Source organism: Piliocolobus tephrosceles, chromosome 1, assembly GCF_002776525.5.
Source record: "Piliocolobus tephrosceles isolate RC106 chromosome 1, ASM277652v3, whole genome shotgun sequence".
Lineage (NCBI taxonomy): Eukaryota > Metazoa > Chordata > Mammalia > Primates > Cercopithecidae > Piliocolobus > Piliocolobus tephrosceles.
The window spans coordinates 176,141,028-176,161,935 of NC_045434.1; the positions used below are offsets into that span (position 1 = coordinate 176,141,028).

The following is a 20,908-nucleotide window of genomic DNA, read 5'->3' on the forward strand; positions in this document are numbered from 1 at the left end:
GTGGAGATAAATATTATAGAGAAAACAACTACTGGCTTAAGGGGAATGGAGGACAGAGATGGAATTGCTATTTTATTTTGGGTAGTCAGAGGAGGCCTCACTGATATGGTGACTTAACTTTCTTTTTGTGAAATACAATACTAAAAGGTGTAGGAAACATAAACATACAGTTTGTTGGCTTCATGTAAATTGAACAGCTACTTAACAACCACCTAGGTAAAGATTTTATAGATAGCCAGCTTCTCAGAGACCCAAAACATGCCCCCACCCTTTTTTTTTTTTTTTTGAGACAGAGTCTCGCTCTGTCACCCAGGCTGGAATGCAGTGGTGTGATCTCAGCTCACTGCAATTTCTGCCTCTGGGTTCAAGCAGTTCTCATGCCTCAGCCTCCTGAATAGCGGGGATTACAGGCATGCACAGCTACATGCGGCTAATTTTTGTATTTTTAGTAGAGATGGGGTTACAGCTACACGCGGCTAATTTTTGTATTTTTAGTAGAGATGGGGTTTTATCATGTTGGCCAGGCTGGTCTTGAATTCCTAGCCTCGAGTGATCTGCCCGCCTCAGTCTCCCAAAGTGCTGGAATTACAGGTGTGAGCACTGCACAGAGCCTAAAACATGCTCTTTTCTAATTATATTCCCTTTCTTACTACCAGAGGTAAGAAGGCGGTGGTGGGGCATGTTTTGGGTCTCTGAGAATCTTTGTGTACATGCTGCCTTGAGAGGAAAAAATATTGTTAGAAGACTGGTTTGAATTTGGTCTGCTTACCAACTATGTGACATTGAATGGTTGTCATATAGAATGGAAGTAATAATACTTAATTCACAGGGTTTTTAAATAAAAATTATAATTATGTACCCTTGTATATATATTCACATATATATGTAAAGAAATAACACCTAGTATCTGGCATATAGCAGGTACTCTACACATCTTTCGTGAAGGTCAGTGTTTTTGTGATATGGTAATAGGGAAATGTGTAGAGCTTGTGCTAGAGATTTTGTTAGAGGCAGCTACATATCTTACTTGCTAGAGGCTACTTTGGCTCTAAGATCAGGATGGGTAAAATCTTGGGATAAGAGAAGCAATGTAGCAAGTGTGAGTGACCATGTTTCTTTTCTTATGGGTCATTTTAACTTTTTCTATGGGAAAATTAAAAAAAAAAAAAACCTTTTTCTGTTCCCAGGCTGACCCTCCCCCCCTGCTTTTTTTCATTTTCTGTCTCAGTAAAATTCCGCTGCTGTTCAGCATAATTACTTCTTGGATCTTCACTTCCTCTCTATGGTAAGCCTAAATGCTGACCATCTCAAGCAGTAATTCAACAAATACTATTGATAATGGCTTCTATGTGTGAAACACTTGGCACTGGAGATACAAAGATAGGTAAGAAAATATGTGCCCTAAAGGAGCTCATAGTCTTTGAATACAGAGATAGGGTTCAATAACTAAACTGTCATCACTAAACTTTTTATTAGAAGGTTGAGAAGAGCTCTATAGAATCAAAGAAGAGGTATTACTTAATAAGGCCTGAGAATATGAGGGAAAGTTTCATGGGAAAAACATGCATAGTTTGAGTCTTAAAAAAAAAAAGTAGCTGGGCTGAGCGTGGTGGCTCAGGCTGAGCCCAGGGGCTCATGCCTGTAATCTCAGCACTTTGGGAGGCAAAGGTGGGCAGATCACTTGAGGTCAGGAGTTCAAGACCAGCCTGGCCAACATGGTGAAACCTCAACTCTACTAAAAAAAAAAAAAAAAAAAAAGCCAAGCATGGTGACACGTGCCTGTAGTCTCAGCTACTCGGGAGGCTGAGCCAGGAGAATCACCTGAACCTGTGAGGTAGAAGTTTCAGTGAGCTGAGATCGTGCCATTGCACTCCAGCTTGGGCAACAGAGTGAGAACCCATCTGAAAAAGAAAAAAAAAAAAAAAGTGGGTGAGGCAGTGTGGTAAAAGAGAGAGGGGATACAGGAATAGGGATGGGCATTTTATGAGATACAGGGTATGTGCAAAGGCATGAGAAAGAGTTGTGTGTTTGGATGAGCTGCAGGTATTGGCACATCTAGGGTGGAAAGGTGCCTGTGGGAAGTAATAGGAAAACGGTCTTGGAAGAGTAAGCAGAGACTGGACCATGTAGGGCCTTCTGTGCCATGCTGAAGAGTTTGAACTTTATCCTGTATGTGGTGTGGAACTCCTGAAACATAGTGTGCTAAACCATTATGGTTAGATTTGAAACTCAAAAGAAGCAGAGAAGGGTGGAAAAGAACCAGGAGATTGGTCGGGCATGGTAGCCTAGCTCACGCCTGTAATCCCAGAACTTTGGGAGGCTGAGGTGGGCAGATCACAGCGTCAGGAGTTCGAGACCAGTCTGGCCAGTATGGGGAAATCCCATCTCTACTAAAAATACAAAAAAACTAGGCGAGGGTGTTGGCAGGTGCCTGTAATCGCAACTACTAGGGAGGCTGAGGCAGGAGAATCACTTGAACCCAGGAGGTGGAGGTTGCAGTGAGCCAAGATTGCACCACTGCACTTCAGCCTGGGCAACGGGGAGATTCTGTCTCAAAAAAAAAACAAAAAACAAAAACAAACCCCAGGACAATGGTCTCTGGTAAGCCTCGGGAGAGATTTTTCAAGAAGGAAAAAATGGCTAACAGTGTACAGTCTAAAGTGATTAAGTGAAATAATGATACAAAAGCTTCTGGTGGGCTTTGCTATTGAGACAACCTTAACAAGATAAATATTTATTTAGTGATTGGGGTAGAAGTCAAATTCCAATAGACAGAAGAGTAACTGGGAGGTGAGAAAACAGACTGCAAATATAAACCATTCTTTTTCTTTTTTTTGAGATGGAGTCTTGCTCTGTGCCCCAGACTGGAGTGCAGTGGCGCGATCTCGGCTCACTGCAAGCTCTGCCTCCTCGGTTCACACCATTCTTCTGCCTCAGCCTCCCGAGTAGCTGGGACTACAGGTGCCTGCCACCATGCCCGGCTATTTTTTGTATTTTTAGTAGAGAAGGGGTTTCACCGTGTTAAGATGGTCTCAATCTCCTGACCTTGTTATCCACCTGCCTTGGCCTCCCAAAGTGCTGGGATTACAGGCATGAGCCACTGTGCCCTGCCAAATATAGACCATTCTTAGAAAACTTGCTGTGAAGCAAAACTAAGAGGTAGCTAGAGAAGTAGAGCTGAGAAACATAATTTTTTCGAAGATGGAAGAGTTAAGAATGTGTTAACGTTTTGGCAGAGTAGAATAGAGTCAAGACTGAATATTTAGGGCTGTGTGATTTTATGGAACAGGAAGGTGGTGGGTATGGAGGTGAGAAGGGATTACTGTACTAGCTCAGGGAAGGAGGAGATAAACCTTTGCCTAATACTTAGAATGAAGAATATGGGTATGAAGAAGAGTGTAGGCTGGAAAATTGGGTGAGGTCAGATTTATTTTTTCTGGTAAAGGGCAATTGTGAGAGAAGAGATGTATAGAGTGTTTGGTTTGAGATTTAGAGTACCCATTGATTACTGTCTGGGATGGAAAAGGTCATTGATCCAGAGGCATATGGATGAATTACCAACAGGATAATAATCTTAGTTAGGATTAGAAACTGTAAATCTGTAGTGGCATGAATTCCTAACCTGTTATGATTGTCTTCAGCAGGACTCAGTAGCTGTGGTATGGGAATATAGGAAGCAGGTGGTTGGATTGATTCCCCCTGGTTGAGAGATTTACTGGCTAGTGTGGCAAAAGGACAATAGGGAGCTGGAGAGATCCTGGCAAGAGAGTGGGTGATGTGCAACATTAAGGGAATAATTAAGTAAATGATGATACATTCATATAAAAAGCTGTGTTTCTGCTATTAAAATTTGTTTATGAAGAGTTTATAAAAGTACTTATTTGATAAGGTTTTTTTTTTTTTTTTTTGAGATGGAGTCTCGCTCTGTTGCCCAGGCTGGAGTGCAGTGGCGCGATCTCAGCTCACTGCAAGCTCCGCCTCCTGGGTTCACGCCATTCTCCTGCCTCAGGCTCCCGAGTAGCTGGGACTACAGGTGCCCGCCACCTCGCCTGGCTAGATTTTGTATTTTTTTTTTTGTATTTTTTAGTAGAGATGGGGTTTCACCGTGTTAGGATGGTCTCGATCTCCTGACCTGGTGATCTGCCCATCTTGGCCTCCCAAAGTGCTGGGATTACAGGCTTGAGCCACCGCGCCTGGCCTTTTATAATGTTAACGTAATAAAAGTGCTATATATTGTACAAAGAGTTAGTAATTACTGTAATATTCAAGAGATTGTTTTAGGCATAATAATGAAAAGATACAAAACCATTGTATTGGTTACACCTAGTCACATGTAGACAATTATTTGACAGGGATTATTAACTCTGCTTTATAGGTGAAGAAAATAAGATTTAGTATGGATGAATTGTTCAGGGTCACAAATTTGGTATATGGCAAAGATAACTGTTATAATTTATGGAATAGTTACTGTGTCAGGCATTGTTTTATCTGTGTAGTATTAATATTTTTCTCACATATTGCTCTAATTTTAATTTTTAGTTAAAAAAGCAGACTCACAGGAGAGTAACAATATAAGCAATAGATAACTAAGTATGAGTTATCTAAATAGTGGATTCCAACTAACTTTGCAAGTGTCAAAGAGTGATACCAAGTGCTAGAGAATTTCAAAAGAAAGATGTAGGCTAGAGTTGAAGAAAGACTTTGGAGATAATCATATTTGAACTTGGACTATGAAGGATAGGTAGGATGGTCTTTTTAAGTAAATGATGATACACTTGGCCGGGCGCGGTGGCTCAAGCCTGTAATCCCAGCACTCTGGGAGGCCGAGACGGGCGGATCACGAGGTCAGGAGATCGAGACCATCCTGGCTAACACGGTGAAACCCCATCTCTACTAAAAAATACAAAAAAACTAGCCGGGCGAGGTGGCGGGCGCCTGTAGTCCCAGCTACTCGGGAGGCTGAGGCAGGAGAATGGTGTAAACCCGGGAGGCGGAGCTTGCAGTGAGCTGAGATCCGGCCACTGCACTCCAGGCTGGGCTACAGAGCGAGACTCCGTCTCAAAAAAAAAAAAAAAAAAAAAAAGATGATACACTCATATAAAAAGCTGTGTTTCTGTTTCTGTTTTGTTTTGGTTTGGTTTTTTTTGAGACGGAGTCTCACTCTGTCACCCAGACTGGAGTGCAGTGGCGTGATCTTGGCTCACTGTAACCTCCGCTTCCTGGTCTCTGATTTATTCCCTTCCATATTAAAAAAATAATAGTACTCTGTAATAGTCTAGTATCTCATGTATGTGGAGCCTTTGCTTAGATAAAATAAAAATATTGGTCTTGCTTTTTTTTCTTTTTTTGAGACAGAGTCTCATTCTGTCACCCAGGCTGGAGTGCAGTGGCACGATCTCAATAGTGCAATCTAGGCTTACTGCAACCTCCCAGGTTCAAACAATTCTCATGCCTCAGCCTCCCAAGTAGCCGGGATTACAGGCACCTGTCACCATGCCTGGCTAATTCTTGTATTTTTAGTAGGGTTTCTCCATGTTGGCCAGGCTGTTGTGGAATTCCTGACCTCAAGTGATCCATCCGCCTTGGCCTCCCAAAGTGTTGAGATTACAGGCGTGAGCTGCTTATTTTTTATTACAAGACTAAGGCATCCAGGCGCGGTGGCTCACGCCTGTAATCCCAGCACTTTGGGAGGCTGAGGCAGGTGGATCATCTGAGGTCAGGAGTTTGAGACCAGCCTGACCAACATGGTGAAACCCCGTTTGTACTAAAAATACAAAATTAGCCAGGCGTAGTGGCGCATGCTTGTAATCGCAACTACTTGGGAGGCTGAGGCAGGAGAATTGCTTGAAACCAGGGGACAGAGGTTGCAGTGAGCTGAGATCACGCCATTGCACTCCATCCTGGGCAACAAGAGTGAAACTCTGTAAAAACAAACAAACAAACAAACAAAAAGGACTAAGGCAATCAATTTGTGGATATCATAAGGGACTCAACATTATTTGCTGATCCCTGGGGTATCATTTAAGACTGCTTTGGAAGGAATGGAAGAAATATGGCTTCCAACTAACTTTGCAAAGGAATGGAAGAAATATGGGTTCCAACTAACCTTCCAAGTTGAGTCATGAACTCCTTAATAGGCCTTCTAGAATATATTTAAAGTGTAAATATCAATGTATCTATCCATCCATTATCTAAAGTTATTTTTCTCCTAAGTCATTTATATTTGATTATTGTTTTTTACTATGGTTGGTGGAAGAAAAACAATTTGAAATCAACTACTAAAAATCATTGAAACCAAAGATTTAGATTTTTTGGGGGGCAGGGAGATAATCATCAAGAATACATCAGAAAGGATTTAATGGTTGAGGCTCTGTATGGTGGCTTATGCCTGTAATTCCAGAACTTTGGGAGGCCAAGGTGGGTCTAGCCACTTGAGCCCAGGATTTTGAGACCAGCCTGGGCAACGTAGTGAAAACTTGTCTCTACAAAAAAAAAAAAAAAAAAAAATTAACTGGCTGTGGTGGTATGTACCTGTAGTTCCAGCTACTAGAGAGGCTAAAGTGGGAAGATCACTTGAGCCTGGAAGGTCAAGGCTGCAGTGAGCCATAGTCATGCCATTGTACTCCATCCTGGGCAACAAAGCAAGACTGTGTTTCAATCAATAAATAAGTAAATAAATGATTGCACTGTACTCAAAGTTAAAATAGGGAATGCTGTATGTGGATTTATTATCATCAGCTTTTATATTTGAGATGCCTATAATTGCCATGTATAAATTAATTTCCACAAGAAGTAGTCATCATTGTAATTTTTTTTGAAGGTTTCAAATATACTTTATTTCTTCAGTGATGCCATATCTTAATGGATACACAGTGCTTTTACCTGGCATCAATTATGAGCTGTTTTTTATTTTATTGTATTTTATTTATTTATTTATTTATTTATTTATTTATTTATTTAAGGTGGAGTTTTGCTCTTTCGGCCAGGCTGGAGTGAAGTGGCGCAATCTCGGCTCACTGCAACTTCTGCCCCCACCTCCCCCTTCCACCCCAGCCCCGGGGTACAAGTGATTCTACTGCCTCAGCCTCCTGAGTAGCTGGGATTGTAGGTACCCGCCACCATGCCCAACTAATTTTTGTATCTTTAGTAGAGATGGGGTTTCGCTGTGTTGGCCAGGCTAGACTGGTCTTGAACTTCTAACCTCAGGTGATCCACCTGCCTTGGCCTCCCAAAGTGCTAGGATTGTAGGCGTGAGCCACTGTGTCCAGCTGATGAGCTGGTTTTTCTTTTGTTTTGTTTTGTTTTGAGACAGAATCTCGCTCTGTCGCCCAGGCTGGAGTGCAGTGGCGTGCTCACCATAATCTCCGCTTCCTGGGTTCAAGTGATTCTCCTGCCTCAGCCTCCCAAGTAGCTGGTATTACAGGCGCAAGCCACCATACTGGCTGATTTTTGTATTTTTAGTAGAGATGGGGTTTCTCCATGTTGGCCAAGTTGGTCTTGAACTCAACCTCATGATCTGCCCGACTCGGCCTCCTAAAGTGCTGGGATTACAGGTGTGAGCCACTGCGCCCAGCCGATGAGCTGTTTTTAAAACGATTCAGTATTATACTAGCTGGGATGATTACTGATCTCTCCATTCCTTTGGAGTGACTTTCCCAATAGGGGATAGGTTCAATTCTATTCCAATTTGTGTTGCTCCATATGTCCATACAGCAATACAGAAAGTGGCTCCATTAGCTAATACAACATTACCATATTTGTCGTGAAAATCAGATGTGTGTTTCTGGTGGCTCTGCCTTGCCATTGTTTGCTGAATGCTTTGAACTTGGAGATGACTTAGTGTGTTGTTTTTTTTTTGTTTTTTGTTTTTTGGATGGAGTCTCACTCTGTCACCCAGGCTGGAGTGCAGTGGTGCAATCTTGGCTCACTGCAACCTCCACATCCCGGGTTCAAGCTCCCTGCCTTAGCTTCCTGAGTAGCTGGGATTACAGGTGCTTGCCACCACGCCCAGCTAATTTTTTGGTAATTTTTAGTGGAGACAGGGTTTCTCCATGTTGGTCAGGCTGGTGTCGAACTCCTGACCTCAAATGATCCGCCCACCTCGGCCTTCCAAAGTGGTGGGATTACAGGTGTGCGCCACTGTGCCCGGCCATTAGTGCATTTTTGACTAAGGGAAACATTGTGAAGGTTAAGATAGAACTGTGGCAATGTTGGCTGGGCGCGGTGGCTCAAGCCTGTAATCCCAGCACTTTGGGAGGCTGAGGCGGGTGGATCACGAGGTCAGGAGATCGAGACCATGCTGGCTAACACAGTGAAACCCCATCTCTACTAAAAAAAATACAAAAAACTAGCCGGGTGTGGTGGCGGGCGCCTGTAGTCCCAGCTACTCGGGAGGCTGAGGCAGGAGAATGGCGTAAACCCGGGAGGCAGAGCTTGCAGTGAGCCGAGATCCAGCCACTGCACTCCTGGGCGACAGAGCAAGACTCCGTCTCAAAAAAAAAAAAAAAAAAAAAAGAACTGCGGCAATGCAGCTGCTGCTTTGGTGCAAATTCCCATCATTGTAATCTCTCGTTTGTAGATGTTTCATTTAATGGATTATGGTTTCAAATGGGTACTTGATACTTTCTGATAGGATTTACCTGGTAACTACACAGAATTAAATAGACAATTTTGTGAGCTGTGAAAATATAGCTTTAATAGGGAAAGCACTTTTTAAAAATAACTAAGAAAATCTTACCAAAACTGACTTGAAAAGAAATTGAAAATCTTTATAATTTTGTAACCATAAAAGAAATTTAATTAGTAATTTAAAAGATCTACCAAAACAATTCTAGGCCTATATGATTTCCTTTTTTTAAAAATCATTGTAATTTTTAAAAACTTCATGTCCAGGTGTGGTGTCTCACGCCTGTAATCCCAGCACTTTGGAAGTCCGAGGCGGGTGGATCACCTGAGGTCAGGTGTTCGAGACCAACCTGGCCAACATAGTGAAACTCTGCCTCTACTAAAAATACAAAAAAACTAGCTAGGCGTGATAGTGCATCCTGTAATCCCAGCTACGCAGGAGGCTGAGGCAGGAGAATTGCTTGAATCCGGGGAACAGAGGTTGCAGTGAGCCGAGATCGTGCCACTTCACTCCAGCTTGGGCAAAAGAGAGACTCCGTCTCAAAAAAACAACAAAAAAAAGACCTTCACGTAATATAAAATATACCATCAGGGCTGGGCGCGGTGGCTCACGCCTGTAATCCCAGCACTTTGGGAGGTCGAGGCAGGTGGATCACGAGGTCAGGAGTTTGAAACCAGCCTGGCCAACATGGTGAAACCTCGTCTCTACTAAAAACACAAAAAATTAGCCAGGCATGGTGGCAGGCACCTGTAATCTCAGCTACTTGGGAGGCTGAGGCAGGAGAATCACTTCAACCCAGGAGGTGGAGGTTGCAGTGAGCCGAGATCGTGCCATTGCACTCCAGCCTGGACAAAAGTGCGAGACTCTGTCTCTAAATAATAAATAAATAAATAAATAAATAATACCATGATAAACTTTTTTTCTTTTTTGAGGCAGTCTCATTCTTGTTGCCCAGGCTGGAGTGCAATGGAGCGATCTCGGCTCACTGCAGTCTCCACCTCCCGAGTTCAAGCAATTCTCCTGCCTCAGCCTCCCAAGTAGCTGGGATAACAGGCATCAGCCACCACGCCTGGGTAATGCTTTGTATTTTTAGTAGAGATGAGGCTTCATCATGTTGGCCGGGCTGGTCTCGAGCTTCTGATCTCAGGTGAGCCACCTGCCTCAGCTTCCCAAAGTGCTGGGATTACAAGCGTGATCCACCGCGCCTGGCTTTGCTGTTTTTTTTTTTTTTTTAGACAGAGACTTTTACTTTGTTGCCCAGGCTGGAGGGCAGTGGCACAGTCTTGGCTCATGCAACCTCTACCTCCTGGGTTCAAGCAATTCTTGTGCCTCAGCCTCCTGAGTAGCTGGGATTATAGGCGCCTGCCACCACACCCGGCTAATTTTTTGTATTTTAGTAAAGACGGGGTTTCACCATGTTTCCCAGGCTGGTCTCGAACTCCGGAGCTCAGGCAATCTGCCTTCCCAAAATGCCCTAGGATTACAGGCATGAGCCATCACACCTGGCCCTTCATAACCACTTTCAAGTGTACTGTTGAGTGGTATTAAGCATATTAACATTGTTTTGAAGCAGATCTCCAGATCTCATCTTGCAAATCTGAAACTCTGTACCCATTAAACAGTGACCAGTCTTTTCCCCTATTGCCCAACCCCTGGTAACCAACCTTTACTTTGCTTCTATGATTTTGTCTACTTTAGATACCTTGTATAAATAAGTGGGATCATGTAATATTTGTCTTTGGCTTATTTCACTCAGTATAATATCTTCAGGGTTCAGTTGTAGCATATGAAGGGATTTTATTCCTTTTTAAGGCTGAATAATATTCCATTTATGTATATACCACATTTTGTTTATCCATTAATCTGTTGATAGACTTTGCATTGCTTCCACCTCTTAGCTATTGTGAATAGTGCTACTGTGAACATGGGTCTGCTAGTATAATGTCTCTTTGAGACTCTGCTTTCAGTTTGTTTTTTTTTTTTAAAGATATATACCCAGAATAAGAAGGATTGCTGTATCATATGGTATTTTTAAAAACATTTTTTGGGGTACCTCCATACCATTTTTCATAGCAGTTGCACCATTTTACAATCTCACCAACAGTGCTCAAGGGTTCCAGTTACTCCACTTCCTTGCCAACACTTTTTCTCTTCTTTTCTTTTTTCTTTTAGTAGCCATCTTAATCAGGCCCATATAGATTTATAAATGAGTTCTACCGAATATTTATAGACACTCATAACTTTAGATAAATTCTTCCTGAATCAAGAAAAAGAAGAAACATTGTCATTCTCACTTAAGTATTTAATGGGTTATTCCAAGATGAATACTGCTTAAAAAGCAAAAGATAATTTGCTGATATATATGAAATAAGGTTGTTGGATCCAAGACCACTATACAGTTGGATTCCATTTTACAAGTAGCAGATAACAAATGTAATTTTAAAAAAGCTTTATTGAGATATAATTCACATACCGTACAAATCACCAGTTTTAAGTATACAATTCAATGTTTTGGTGCATTACATTGTTAATTTTTTTAAATTATAAAATATATATGACAAAATTTTTCATTTTAACTGTTTTAAGTGTACAATTCAGTGGCAATAATTACATTTACAATGTTGTGCAACTATATTCATCTTCCCTATAGAAACTCTATAACTGTTAAGCAATGACTTACTCATTCTCCCTTCACTCTCAGCTCCTGGTAAATTCTATTCAACTTACTTTCTCTATGAATTTGCCTATTCTAGATTTTTCGGATAAATGGAATCATACAATATTTGTCCTTTTGTGTCTTCATATTTCATTTAGCATAATGTTGGTGTTCATATTGCAGCATGTATCAGAACATTACTCATTTTTATGACTGAATAATACTGCATTGTACATACAGACCACATTTTGTTTATTCAGTCATCTGTTGATGGACACTTGGGTTTTTTTTCTTGTTGTTTGTTTGCTTTTTTGAAACAGAGTCTCGCTCTGTTGCCAGGCTGGATCTTGGCATGATCTCGGCTCACTGCAGTGGCATGATCTTGGCTCACTGCAACCTCCGTCTCCAGGTTCAAGTGATTCTTCTGCCTCAGCCTCCCTCAGCCTCCTGAGTAGCTGGGGCTACAGGTGTATGCCGCCATACCCAGTTACTTTTTTTGTATTTTTAGTAGAGATGGGGTGTCACCATGTTTGGCCAGGATGGTCTCCATCTCTTGACCTCGTGATCCACCCACCTCAGCCTCCCAAAGTGCTGGGATTACAGGCGTGAGCCACTGCACCCAGCCCACTTGGGATGTTCTCACAAAATTTTTTTTTTTTGGAGATGGAGTTTCACTCTGTTGCCCAGGCTAGAGGGCAGTGGTGCGATCTCAGCTTGCTGCAACCTCTGCCTTCTGGGTTCAAGCTATTCTTCATGCCTCAGCCACCCGAGTAGCTGGGATTACAGATGTGCCACCACACCCAGCTAATTTTTGTATTTTTAGTAGAGACAGTGTTTCACCACGTTGACTAGGCTAGTCTTAAATTCCTAGCCCCAAGTGTTCTTCCTACCTCAGCCTCCCAAAGTGCTAGGATTATGTGCATGAGCCACAATTCCTGGCCTACAAAATATATTTTAAAAAAGATATTCATTATAGCAGTAATAGCTACAAGGACAACAATTGAAAAGTACCAGTGAACAAAATCAACAAAAGATGCACATGACCTTTTATGGTGAGAATTATACGATTTCCATTAAAAGACATGAGAAGAGATCTAATTAGGATACCATATTAACTGATAGGAAGACCCAGTGACATAAACATGTTAATTCTTTCCAAATTAATTTATAAGTTCAATGCACTTCTGTTTAATATAATGACAGGGTATTTCATGTAACTTGACAAGCTCTAAAATTTATAAAGAAGAGTAAACTGCCAAGAAAAATTAAGAAGGTGCACTTGGTCTTTCACACAGCATTATTTATAAAGCCATATTGTTAATATTTAAGGCAATGTGGTATTGACACAGGATAGACCAACCTCTGTGAAGAATAAAGAGCCCAGAAACAGAACCCCTGAATATAAAGAAACTTAATACATGACAGGGAGTGTTGAAGATGAGTAAGGAGATGATGGACTGACTAAACAGTGAATGATAATGGAATAATTGGTTATTTATATGGAAAATAAAATAAGATTTCTACTTACCATATTAAAAAATGTACCTGATAATTAAAGATGTTAATGTGAAAAGTAAAACTTTTAGAAAAAAGTGGGAGAATGTTTTTATGATATTAGGGTGGGGAAGGTAGAAAGGATTTCTTAATAAGACTTGAAATTTGAACTGTAAAAGAAAAAGATTGATAAATTTGTCTAGATTAAAATAAAAAATGTACGGTTATTGAAATTCAGCATGAGATAGAAAGATACCGTATCATCTGGGAGAAAATATTTGCAGAAAAAATAACTAAAAAGGATTAATAATCAGGATATATGAAGAATATTTTACCAACCAATAATAATAAGACAATAGATTGGAAATTCATAGAAGACGAAATACAAATGTCCTGCAGACATGAAAAGGTGTTCAACCTCTTTAGTAGCCATGGAAATGCAAATTAAAACTTCAGTGGAATGATATTTTACACTCACCATTTTGGTGAGGATGTAGAATAAGGAAGACTCTCATATACTTATGTGGACAGTGGAATATCAACTAGAACCTCACTGTAGAGAGGAACTTAGCAATATCTAGTAAAGTATATACCCTAGGGAAACTGTAGAAGATGAACAGGAGTTTGTACCTGGGATAAGTACCATTAAGTTCATAGCAACATTGTTCGTAAAAACAGAAAACTAGAAACAGCTCAAATGTCCATCATTAAGAGAATGAAGAAATTATAGAGTATTCATGTAATGGTAGAGAACGGTGAGAAAATAAAAATACCTACTTGTATCAACATAAATTAATCTGAAAATGTAATGCAGAACGAAATGCTCTGGAAAGATTCCTCCTGTATAAAGTTCATAAAGATATGAAATATGTTAGGAGATGGAACCCCTGGGGAAAAATAAGGGAATTTGGGAGGGGTAAAAAGCAGTGGTGGAGGAAGAAAAGCCTGAGGGAAAATCAACCTTGCATTCCAAGGAGTCTAAAAAGGAGCAGCCAGAGATTTAGAACCAGGTAGTTTTTCTGTCATGTAAAAAATTGTACTAGGTTGAAAGTAAGTCCTGAATTGAAACATCTAATTCCCTCTGTGATTGGTCTTTGTGTATGTACTTTTGTGTTTTATTACAACTTAAAAAGGTCTGATAAAATTCTGTTTTAAATTAGGTAGAATTTTGAAAGTACCTTTGTTTGACTACTTTTTCTGTTATGATATAATTCACATGCCATATATCCACCTTTTACAAGTGTTTTTAACCGCATCAGTGGTTTTTAGTATTGTCATACAGTTGTGCAACTATTACAACTGTCTTATTCCAGAACGTTCTTATCACCCCAAAAGAAGTCCTGTAACCATTAAGAGTCACTCTAGGCTGGGTGGAGTGGCTCATGCCCATAATCCCAGCTTTGGGAGACTGAGGTGGGAGGATCAGTTGGGGCCAGGAGTTCAAGACCAGCTTGGGCAGTATAGCGAGACCCTGTCTCTACAAAAATTAAAAAAAAAATTAGCTAAGCATGGTGTCGTGCGTCTGTAGTCCCAGCTACTTGGAAGGCCAATGTGGGAGGATCGCTTGAATTCAGTAGTTTGAGGTTGTCAGCTGTGATAGTGCCACTGCACTCCAGCCTGGGTGGGTGAGCAAGATCCTGTCTCAAAAAAAGTCACTCCCCATTCTTCTTAGCCCCAGTCTGTGGCAACTGTTAATCTACTTTCTCTCTCCATAAGTTTGCCTGTTCTGCACATTTCATGGAAATGAAATGACATGGTATGTGGCCTTTTGTGTTTGACTTCTTTCACTTAGCATAATGTTTTCAAGGTTTATTCAATTGTGGTATGTATCAGTACTTCATTCCTTTTTATGGCTAAACAGTATTCCACTCTGCATATTTGTTTATCCATTCACCAGTTAATGGATATTTGGGTTGTTCCCACCTTTTGCTATTTTGAATAATGCTGCCATGAACGTTCATTGCAAGTTTTTATGTGAACTTAGTTTTCAGTTCTGTTGCGTATACACCTAGGAGTAGAATTACTGGGTCATATTTACTTTCCTGATAGCAGTGTATTATGGTTTCACTTTTTCCACATCATCACCAAGACTTGTTATGTATCTTTTTGATTATAGCTATCCTATTGGGTGTGAGGTGGTATGTCACTGTGGTTTTGATTTGCATTTTCCTAATGACTGATGATGCTGAGTATCTTTTTTATGTGCTTGTTGGAATGGAATTGTTTTTTAAATTTCATTTTTGGATTGTTCATTGCTAGTGTGTAGAAATATTCTTGATTTTTGCATATTCATCTTGTATTCTGCAACCTTGTTGAACTCTTTTATTAGCTTTAGTAGTTTTTTGAGTATTTCTTATGATTGAGTATGCAAATAGAGATCGTCATTTTCCTTTTCTCTCTCTGGATGCCTTTTATTTATTTTACTTCCCTAATAGCCCTGGCTAGAATCTTTTTTAAAATTTTTTTTGAGATGGAGTTTTGCTCTTGTTGTCCTGGCTGGAGTGCAATGGTGTGATCTCGGCTCACTGCAGCCTCCACCTCCTGGGTTCAAGTGATTCTTCTGCCTCAGCCTCTTGAGTAGCTGGGATTACAAGTGCCTGCCACCATGCCCAGCTCATTTTTGTATTTTTAGTAGACACAGCATTTCACCATGTTGGCCAGGATGGTCTTGAACTCCTGACCTCAGGTGATCCACCTGCCTCGGCCTCCCAAAGTGCTAGGATTACAGGTATGAGCCACCATACCCAGCCCCTGGCTAGAATCTTACAGTGTTGAATAGACGTGGTAAGAGCAGACATCCTTGTGCTGTTTTTGATTGTAGGGGAAAACATTCAGTTTGTCACCATGAATTATGATGCTAGCTGTGGGTTTTCTGTAGATACTCTTTATCAGGTGAGGAATTCCCTTTAATCCTAGTTTTTCAGTATTTTTGTCATAAGTAGGTGTTTAATTTTTGAATTATATTTTTTTGTGGCGGCAGGGTCTCACAATGTTGACCAGGCTGGTCTTGAACCCTTGGCCTCAGGGTATCCTCTCGCCGTGACCTCCCAAAGTACTAGGATTATAGATGTGGGCTACTGCACCTGGTAGGGTATTTAATTTTGTCATATGATTTTTCTGCATCTGTTGAGATCATTATGCTGGTCTTTGTCCTTTATTCTATTAATATGGTGTGTTACCTTGATTGATTTTTGTTTGTTGAGCCAATCTTGCATTCCTGGAAACAAATCTCGCTTGGTCATGATATATAATCCTGTTTATATGTTGCTGGAGTTGGTTTGCTGGTATTTTGTTGAGGATTTTTGTGTCTGTGTTCATAAGGGATATTGGCCTGTAGGTTTTTCCTTTTGTTTTGTTTTTTGATTTTTTCTTTTTCTGGTTTTGGTATCAGGGGAATACTGGCCTCACAGAATGAGTTGAGAAGTTCCCTGAATGCTTATCTGATCCTAGTTTTCTTCAGTTTTGTTATTGACTTCTTCTTCTTCTTCTTCTTCTTTTTTAAAGACACAGTCTCACTCTGTTGCCCAGGATGGAGTGCAGTGACGTGATCTGCGCTCACTGCAACCTTCGCCTCCCAGGTTCAAGCGATCTTCCCACCTCAGCCTTCCAAGTAGCTAGGATTACACCATGTCGGCCAGGCTGCTCTCTGACTGTTGACCTCAAGTGATCTGCCTGCCGGTCTCCCTAAGTGATTACAGACGTGAGCCACTGCACCTGGCCAGTTTTATTACTGCCTTCTAAAAATATATTAATGCTATTTTTTTGTTCTGGCTATTCTTTTTAAGAACACATAGAAATACTTTGTTAGATTCTAATTTAATGTAGCTTACCAGTGAGGAATGACTTATGGCACCCAGCAGAATATTAATGAAATTTCTGGTATTTCAGTGAAATCTGCCTAGTATACTGTCTTCCAGATGACTGAATATAAAAGTCCATAAAAATTAGAGATGAGAGAGACTATGGTGATATAATCAACCATTTTACAGATAAATAGAACAGATTGTTCAAAGTTACACTGCTAGGTTACCTGACAGCCAGGAGATTTTACTTTGGTAGTTTTTACTCACCAATGATTAGTAGTGTGTGAAAAGGATAGGTTTTTTTTAAAAAAAAAGGTTTAATTTCATCTGCGTGTTTGTGAGCAATGCTAAGAAATAAATATAGTATTTATTTGAATGAAATAAGTGTAAAACGTATGCATGCCCACTCATTCTGTACTCCAGCTGGAGAAGCCCTAGAACATATATTTAATCCATTGTGTTGGGTGCAGTGGCTCACGCCTGCAATCCCAGTGCTTTGGGAGGCCGAGGCAGGAGGATCATTTGAGTCCAGGAGTTTAAGACCATCCTGGGTAACATAGCAAGACCTTGTCTCCATAAAAATAAAAATAAACATATAATTCGTTGCTATCAGGAGGAAATTTATTATTATTATCAACAGCATTTGGGGAAGTCTTCAAAGCAATTAACTTTAACTGAAGAAACTACTTACCCAAATTATATCATATGAGTGGGTGGTATCAAAATGAAATCTTGAAGAAACTGTCTCCAACTTGGAAAGAGGTATAGAGGGAGAATCACATTAATGTATCAACCTAATATATCAACCTAAATGTGTCAGCCTTTAACTTTTAGTTACTTGTTTTCCCTTCTAATTGTTTTTTTTACTTCTACTTTTAAGTTCAGGAGTACGTGTGCAGGATGTGCATGTTTGTTACATAGGTAAACATGTGCCAGGGTGATTTGCTACACAGATCATCCCATCACCTAGGTATTAAGCCCAGCATCCATTAGCTATTCCGCCTGATGCTCTCTCTCCCCCAACCACCCCCCGACAGGCCCCAGTTTGTGGTGTTCCCTGCCATGTGTCCATGTGTTCTCATCATGTAGTTCCCACTTATAAGTGAGGATATACAGTGTTTGGTTTTCTGTTCCTGCAGTCCTCCTGCCTCGGCCTCTCACAGTTAGTTTGCTGAGGATAATGGCTTCTAACTCCATCCATGTCCCTGCAAAGGACATTATCTTGTTCCTTTTTATGGCTGCATAGTATTCCATGCTGTATATATACCACATTTTCTTTATCCAGTCTATCATGAATGGGCATTTAGGTTGATTTTGTGCCTTTGCTATTATGAATAGTGCTGCATTGAACATACATATGCGTGTATCTTAATAATAGTATGATTTATATTCTTTTTGGTGTATACCCAGTAATGAGATTACTGGGTCAAATAGTATTTCTGCCTTTAGGTCTTTGAGGAATCGCCACCCTCTAGTTGTTGAAGTAATTGTTTATTTTGATTGTGAAACAGTTTTTTAAAATGTATTTTCAGAGAGAAATAATGAGTAGTATAATTTTATGAAAATATCATATGTGTCTCGAAAGATAAAATCATCCTTCAATTTTGCTGAGCCAAGAAACTCCACTAAAACTACCTGCTGGAAATGGTACAGTTTTCTGTCTCAGCGTCAGTAATATACAATCCAAATTCTATGTTGTGATTGACTGTTGTACCGTTTTCATTCAGAGATTAGTTTTGCCAACAATGTCTGATTTGGGATTGGGATTTAGCTCACAAAGCAGTTGGTTATTGGGGCATAGGAAGGGGTTAGTGTTACTAATGAGCACACTACAGAGAAATCATTCCACTGGGGAAAAATAGCATTTGTCCATGCATGAGCAAAGTTGTTCTGTAATTCAATGCTGGATGCCAAATAGTCAGTGAAGTTTGGATTTGGATGTGGCAACTCACGGATGCTGGGGGGAAATTTTGTATAATCATTGTCTTTTAAAATGAACTTGGTAAAAGCTGTCAGTTTTTTTCCTTTAGAAAGATGAAATGTTTTTTGTCTTTTTTCTCTCCTCCTATTTCCATAATTTTATTTTTAGGCTTTCAAAAAGTTGAAGATTTAATTAAAATAAATGTTTTCCCCTTGGTTAGCTTAACTAGTCTTTTTTTTCTAAGCATTATTCTGCACCTAAGATTATACCCTAATATCCAAGATAGTTCTAATTCTCTTCATCTTTTGTTCCTCTAAAATGAAATAGATTTGTGAATTTTAGTAAGTATGTATTATGAAATTATTTTGTTTTATTTTGTATTTTGAACCTTTTATAATATCTAGTTATCACGAATAGATATCTTTGGGATTTTTTTCTTGTTTCTTGGTTCTTTAACAGATAGTCAGAATTTATTATCTGATGGAATATTTTAGGTTTGTTTTGTGTCTTTGATAACATCGTTCACCTTCGACACTCTTTTTGTTTTTTTTGAGACAGGGTCTCACTCTGTTGCCCAGGTTGGAGTGCAGTGGTACAATCTTGGCTCACTGCAGCCTTGACTTCCTGGGCTCAGGTGATCCTCTCACCTCAGCCTCCCAAACAGCTGGGACTACAGGCACACACCACCATACCCGGCTGACTGCTGTATTTTTTTGTAGAGACAGTTTCTCCATGTGTTGCCCAGGGTGGTCTTTTTTTTTTTTTTTGAGACGGAGTCTCTGTCACCCAGACTGGAGTGCAGTGGCACGATCTTGGCTCACTGCAAACTCTGCCTCTGGGTTGAAGCGATTCTCCTGCCTCAGCCTCCCAAGTAGCTGGGATTACAGGCACCTGCCACCATGCCTGGCTAATTTGCCTAGGCTGGTCTTAAACTCCTGGAGTCAAGTGATCTGCCCACCTCAGCCTCCCAAAGTGCTAGGATTACATGCATGAGCCACCACACCTGGCTGACAACATTTAACAGAATAATTTATGTTCTTAGTATTTAAATGCCCTCAATACTATATAGCAAAGATTTATGTGACTGAACCATTTTTCTTAAACTGAGCATTTTCACGTCAAAGATATGTGTAGGAGATCGCATTTACTATTTGGAAGGTAAATATTAAGAATTTTTTGGAAAGCAAATGTGAGAAGTTGACAGAGAAGGGGATATTAGGGGGCATTGCAAATCCCTTACAGTATTTCTTTTCAGCTGATTGACCAAAATATAGCTTAAATGAGTTAACTGCAAAACAGAAACATAAATTAGTAATAGTATCTAGTTCTTCCTAATGAAACTTAAAGGCAAATTCTGATCTGCTGGCTTATGATCTCTAGTTATACTAAACTACCAGTACCAGCTAATTAAGCTGGGAGTACTGGGGACTTTTTCCTAACACAAGAATAATACTTTTATGTTTGCCGTTTTTGGTTCTACATATGTTATTTAGGGCTGGTTCGGGGAGGTAGAATATGATGTTTGAAATAGCTTGTAGTGAAGAATGGGAGGGGAGGTAAATTTAGGGTAAGATTTTTGGATTGTTTTGAGGGTCCACTTATGGTTGGAGACCATTATTAGTGAAACCAATTGAAGATGATGTAACTTTTTTCCTCTTTATTAGCCTAGAGAGAGAGCAGAAAAAGCATGAAAACAGATTGAGCTATGGTCAGGGTCTTGCCAGACAGGTACAGTGGGAGGATAAGAGAGCAGAAGAGATGATAGTATTAGTTGAGAGAGAGGGAGAATGAAAACCAGTATGGGATAGAAAGAAAGTACTAAGTTTGAGGAATTAGAGGTCTTACTGAGGTGAAAGAACAGTGGTAGCATTGCTGTAAATTGGAGGTCTCATTGAGGTGAAAGAACTGGGATTACTGGAGTAAGTGGTAAAGATATAGAGAGAGGGCCAAGCATGGTGGCTTACTCCTGTAATCTCAGCACTTTGAGAGGGCAAGGCGGGCGGATCACGAGTTCAGAAGATTGAGACCAGCCTGTCTAACACGGTGAAATCCCGTCTCTACTAAAAATACAAAAAATTAGCTGGGTGTGGTGGCCTGTGCCTGTAGTACCAGCTAACGCGGGAGGCTGAGGCAAAATCGCTTGAACCTGGGAGGCGGAGGTTGCAGTGAGTCGAGATAGCAAGCACTACTGCACTCCAGCCTGGGCGACAGAGCGAGACTCTGTCTCAAAAAAAAAAAAAAAAGGTAGAGAAGTCAAGGAGTACCTTCGTGGGGTTGGGAATGTGGTTCTCATTCTAGTTTTATATCAGAATTACCAATTGCCTTTTTTAAAAAAACGTAGTTGCCCTGGTCTCATTCTGGATCAATGAAATCAGAATCTGTAGAGCATTGGGCTAAGGCATCTTCAT

At 40.4% G+C, this 20,908-nt stretch overlaps 2 protein-coding genes across 3 annotated transcripts in view; one reads left to right on the top strand and one right to left on the bottom strand.

Moving 5' to 3' along the window:
- PIK3R3 (phosphoinositide-3-kinase regulatory subunit 3) overlaps positions 1–20,908 on the top strand; it is a 99,106-nt gene that overhangs the window by 23,097 nt on the left and 55,101 nt on the right. The window lies entirely within an intron of this gene.
- On the bottom strand, positions 7,622–8,180 carry LOC111548777 (cytochrome c oxidase subunit 7B, mitochondrial-like). Its single transcript, XM_023221490.1, has 2 exons — positions 8,154–8,180; positions 7,622–7,846 (listed from the first exon to the last, which is right to left on the bottom strand). Exons 1-2 carry the CDS (start codon positions 8,178–8,180, stop codon positions 7,622–7,624), a joined length of 252 nt encoding a protein of 83 aa, XP_023077258.1.

Excerpts from the sequence above, each read along its gene's own strand:
- LOC111548777 (XM_023221490.1), bottom strand. The coding sequence starts at position 8,180 with ATGTTTCCCTTAGTCAAAAATGCACTA. Across the intron at positions 7,847-8,153 it reads CCTTAGTCAAAAATGCACTA|AACACACTAAGTCATCTCCA; the intron begins ATGGCCGGGCAC and ends CAAAAAAAAAAC.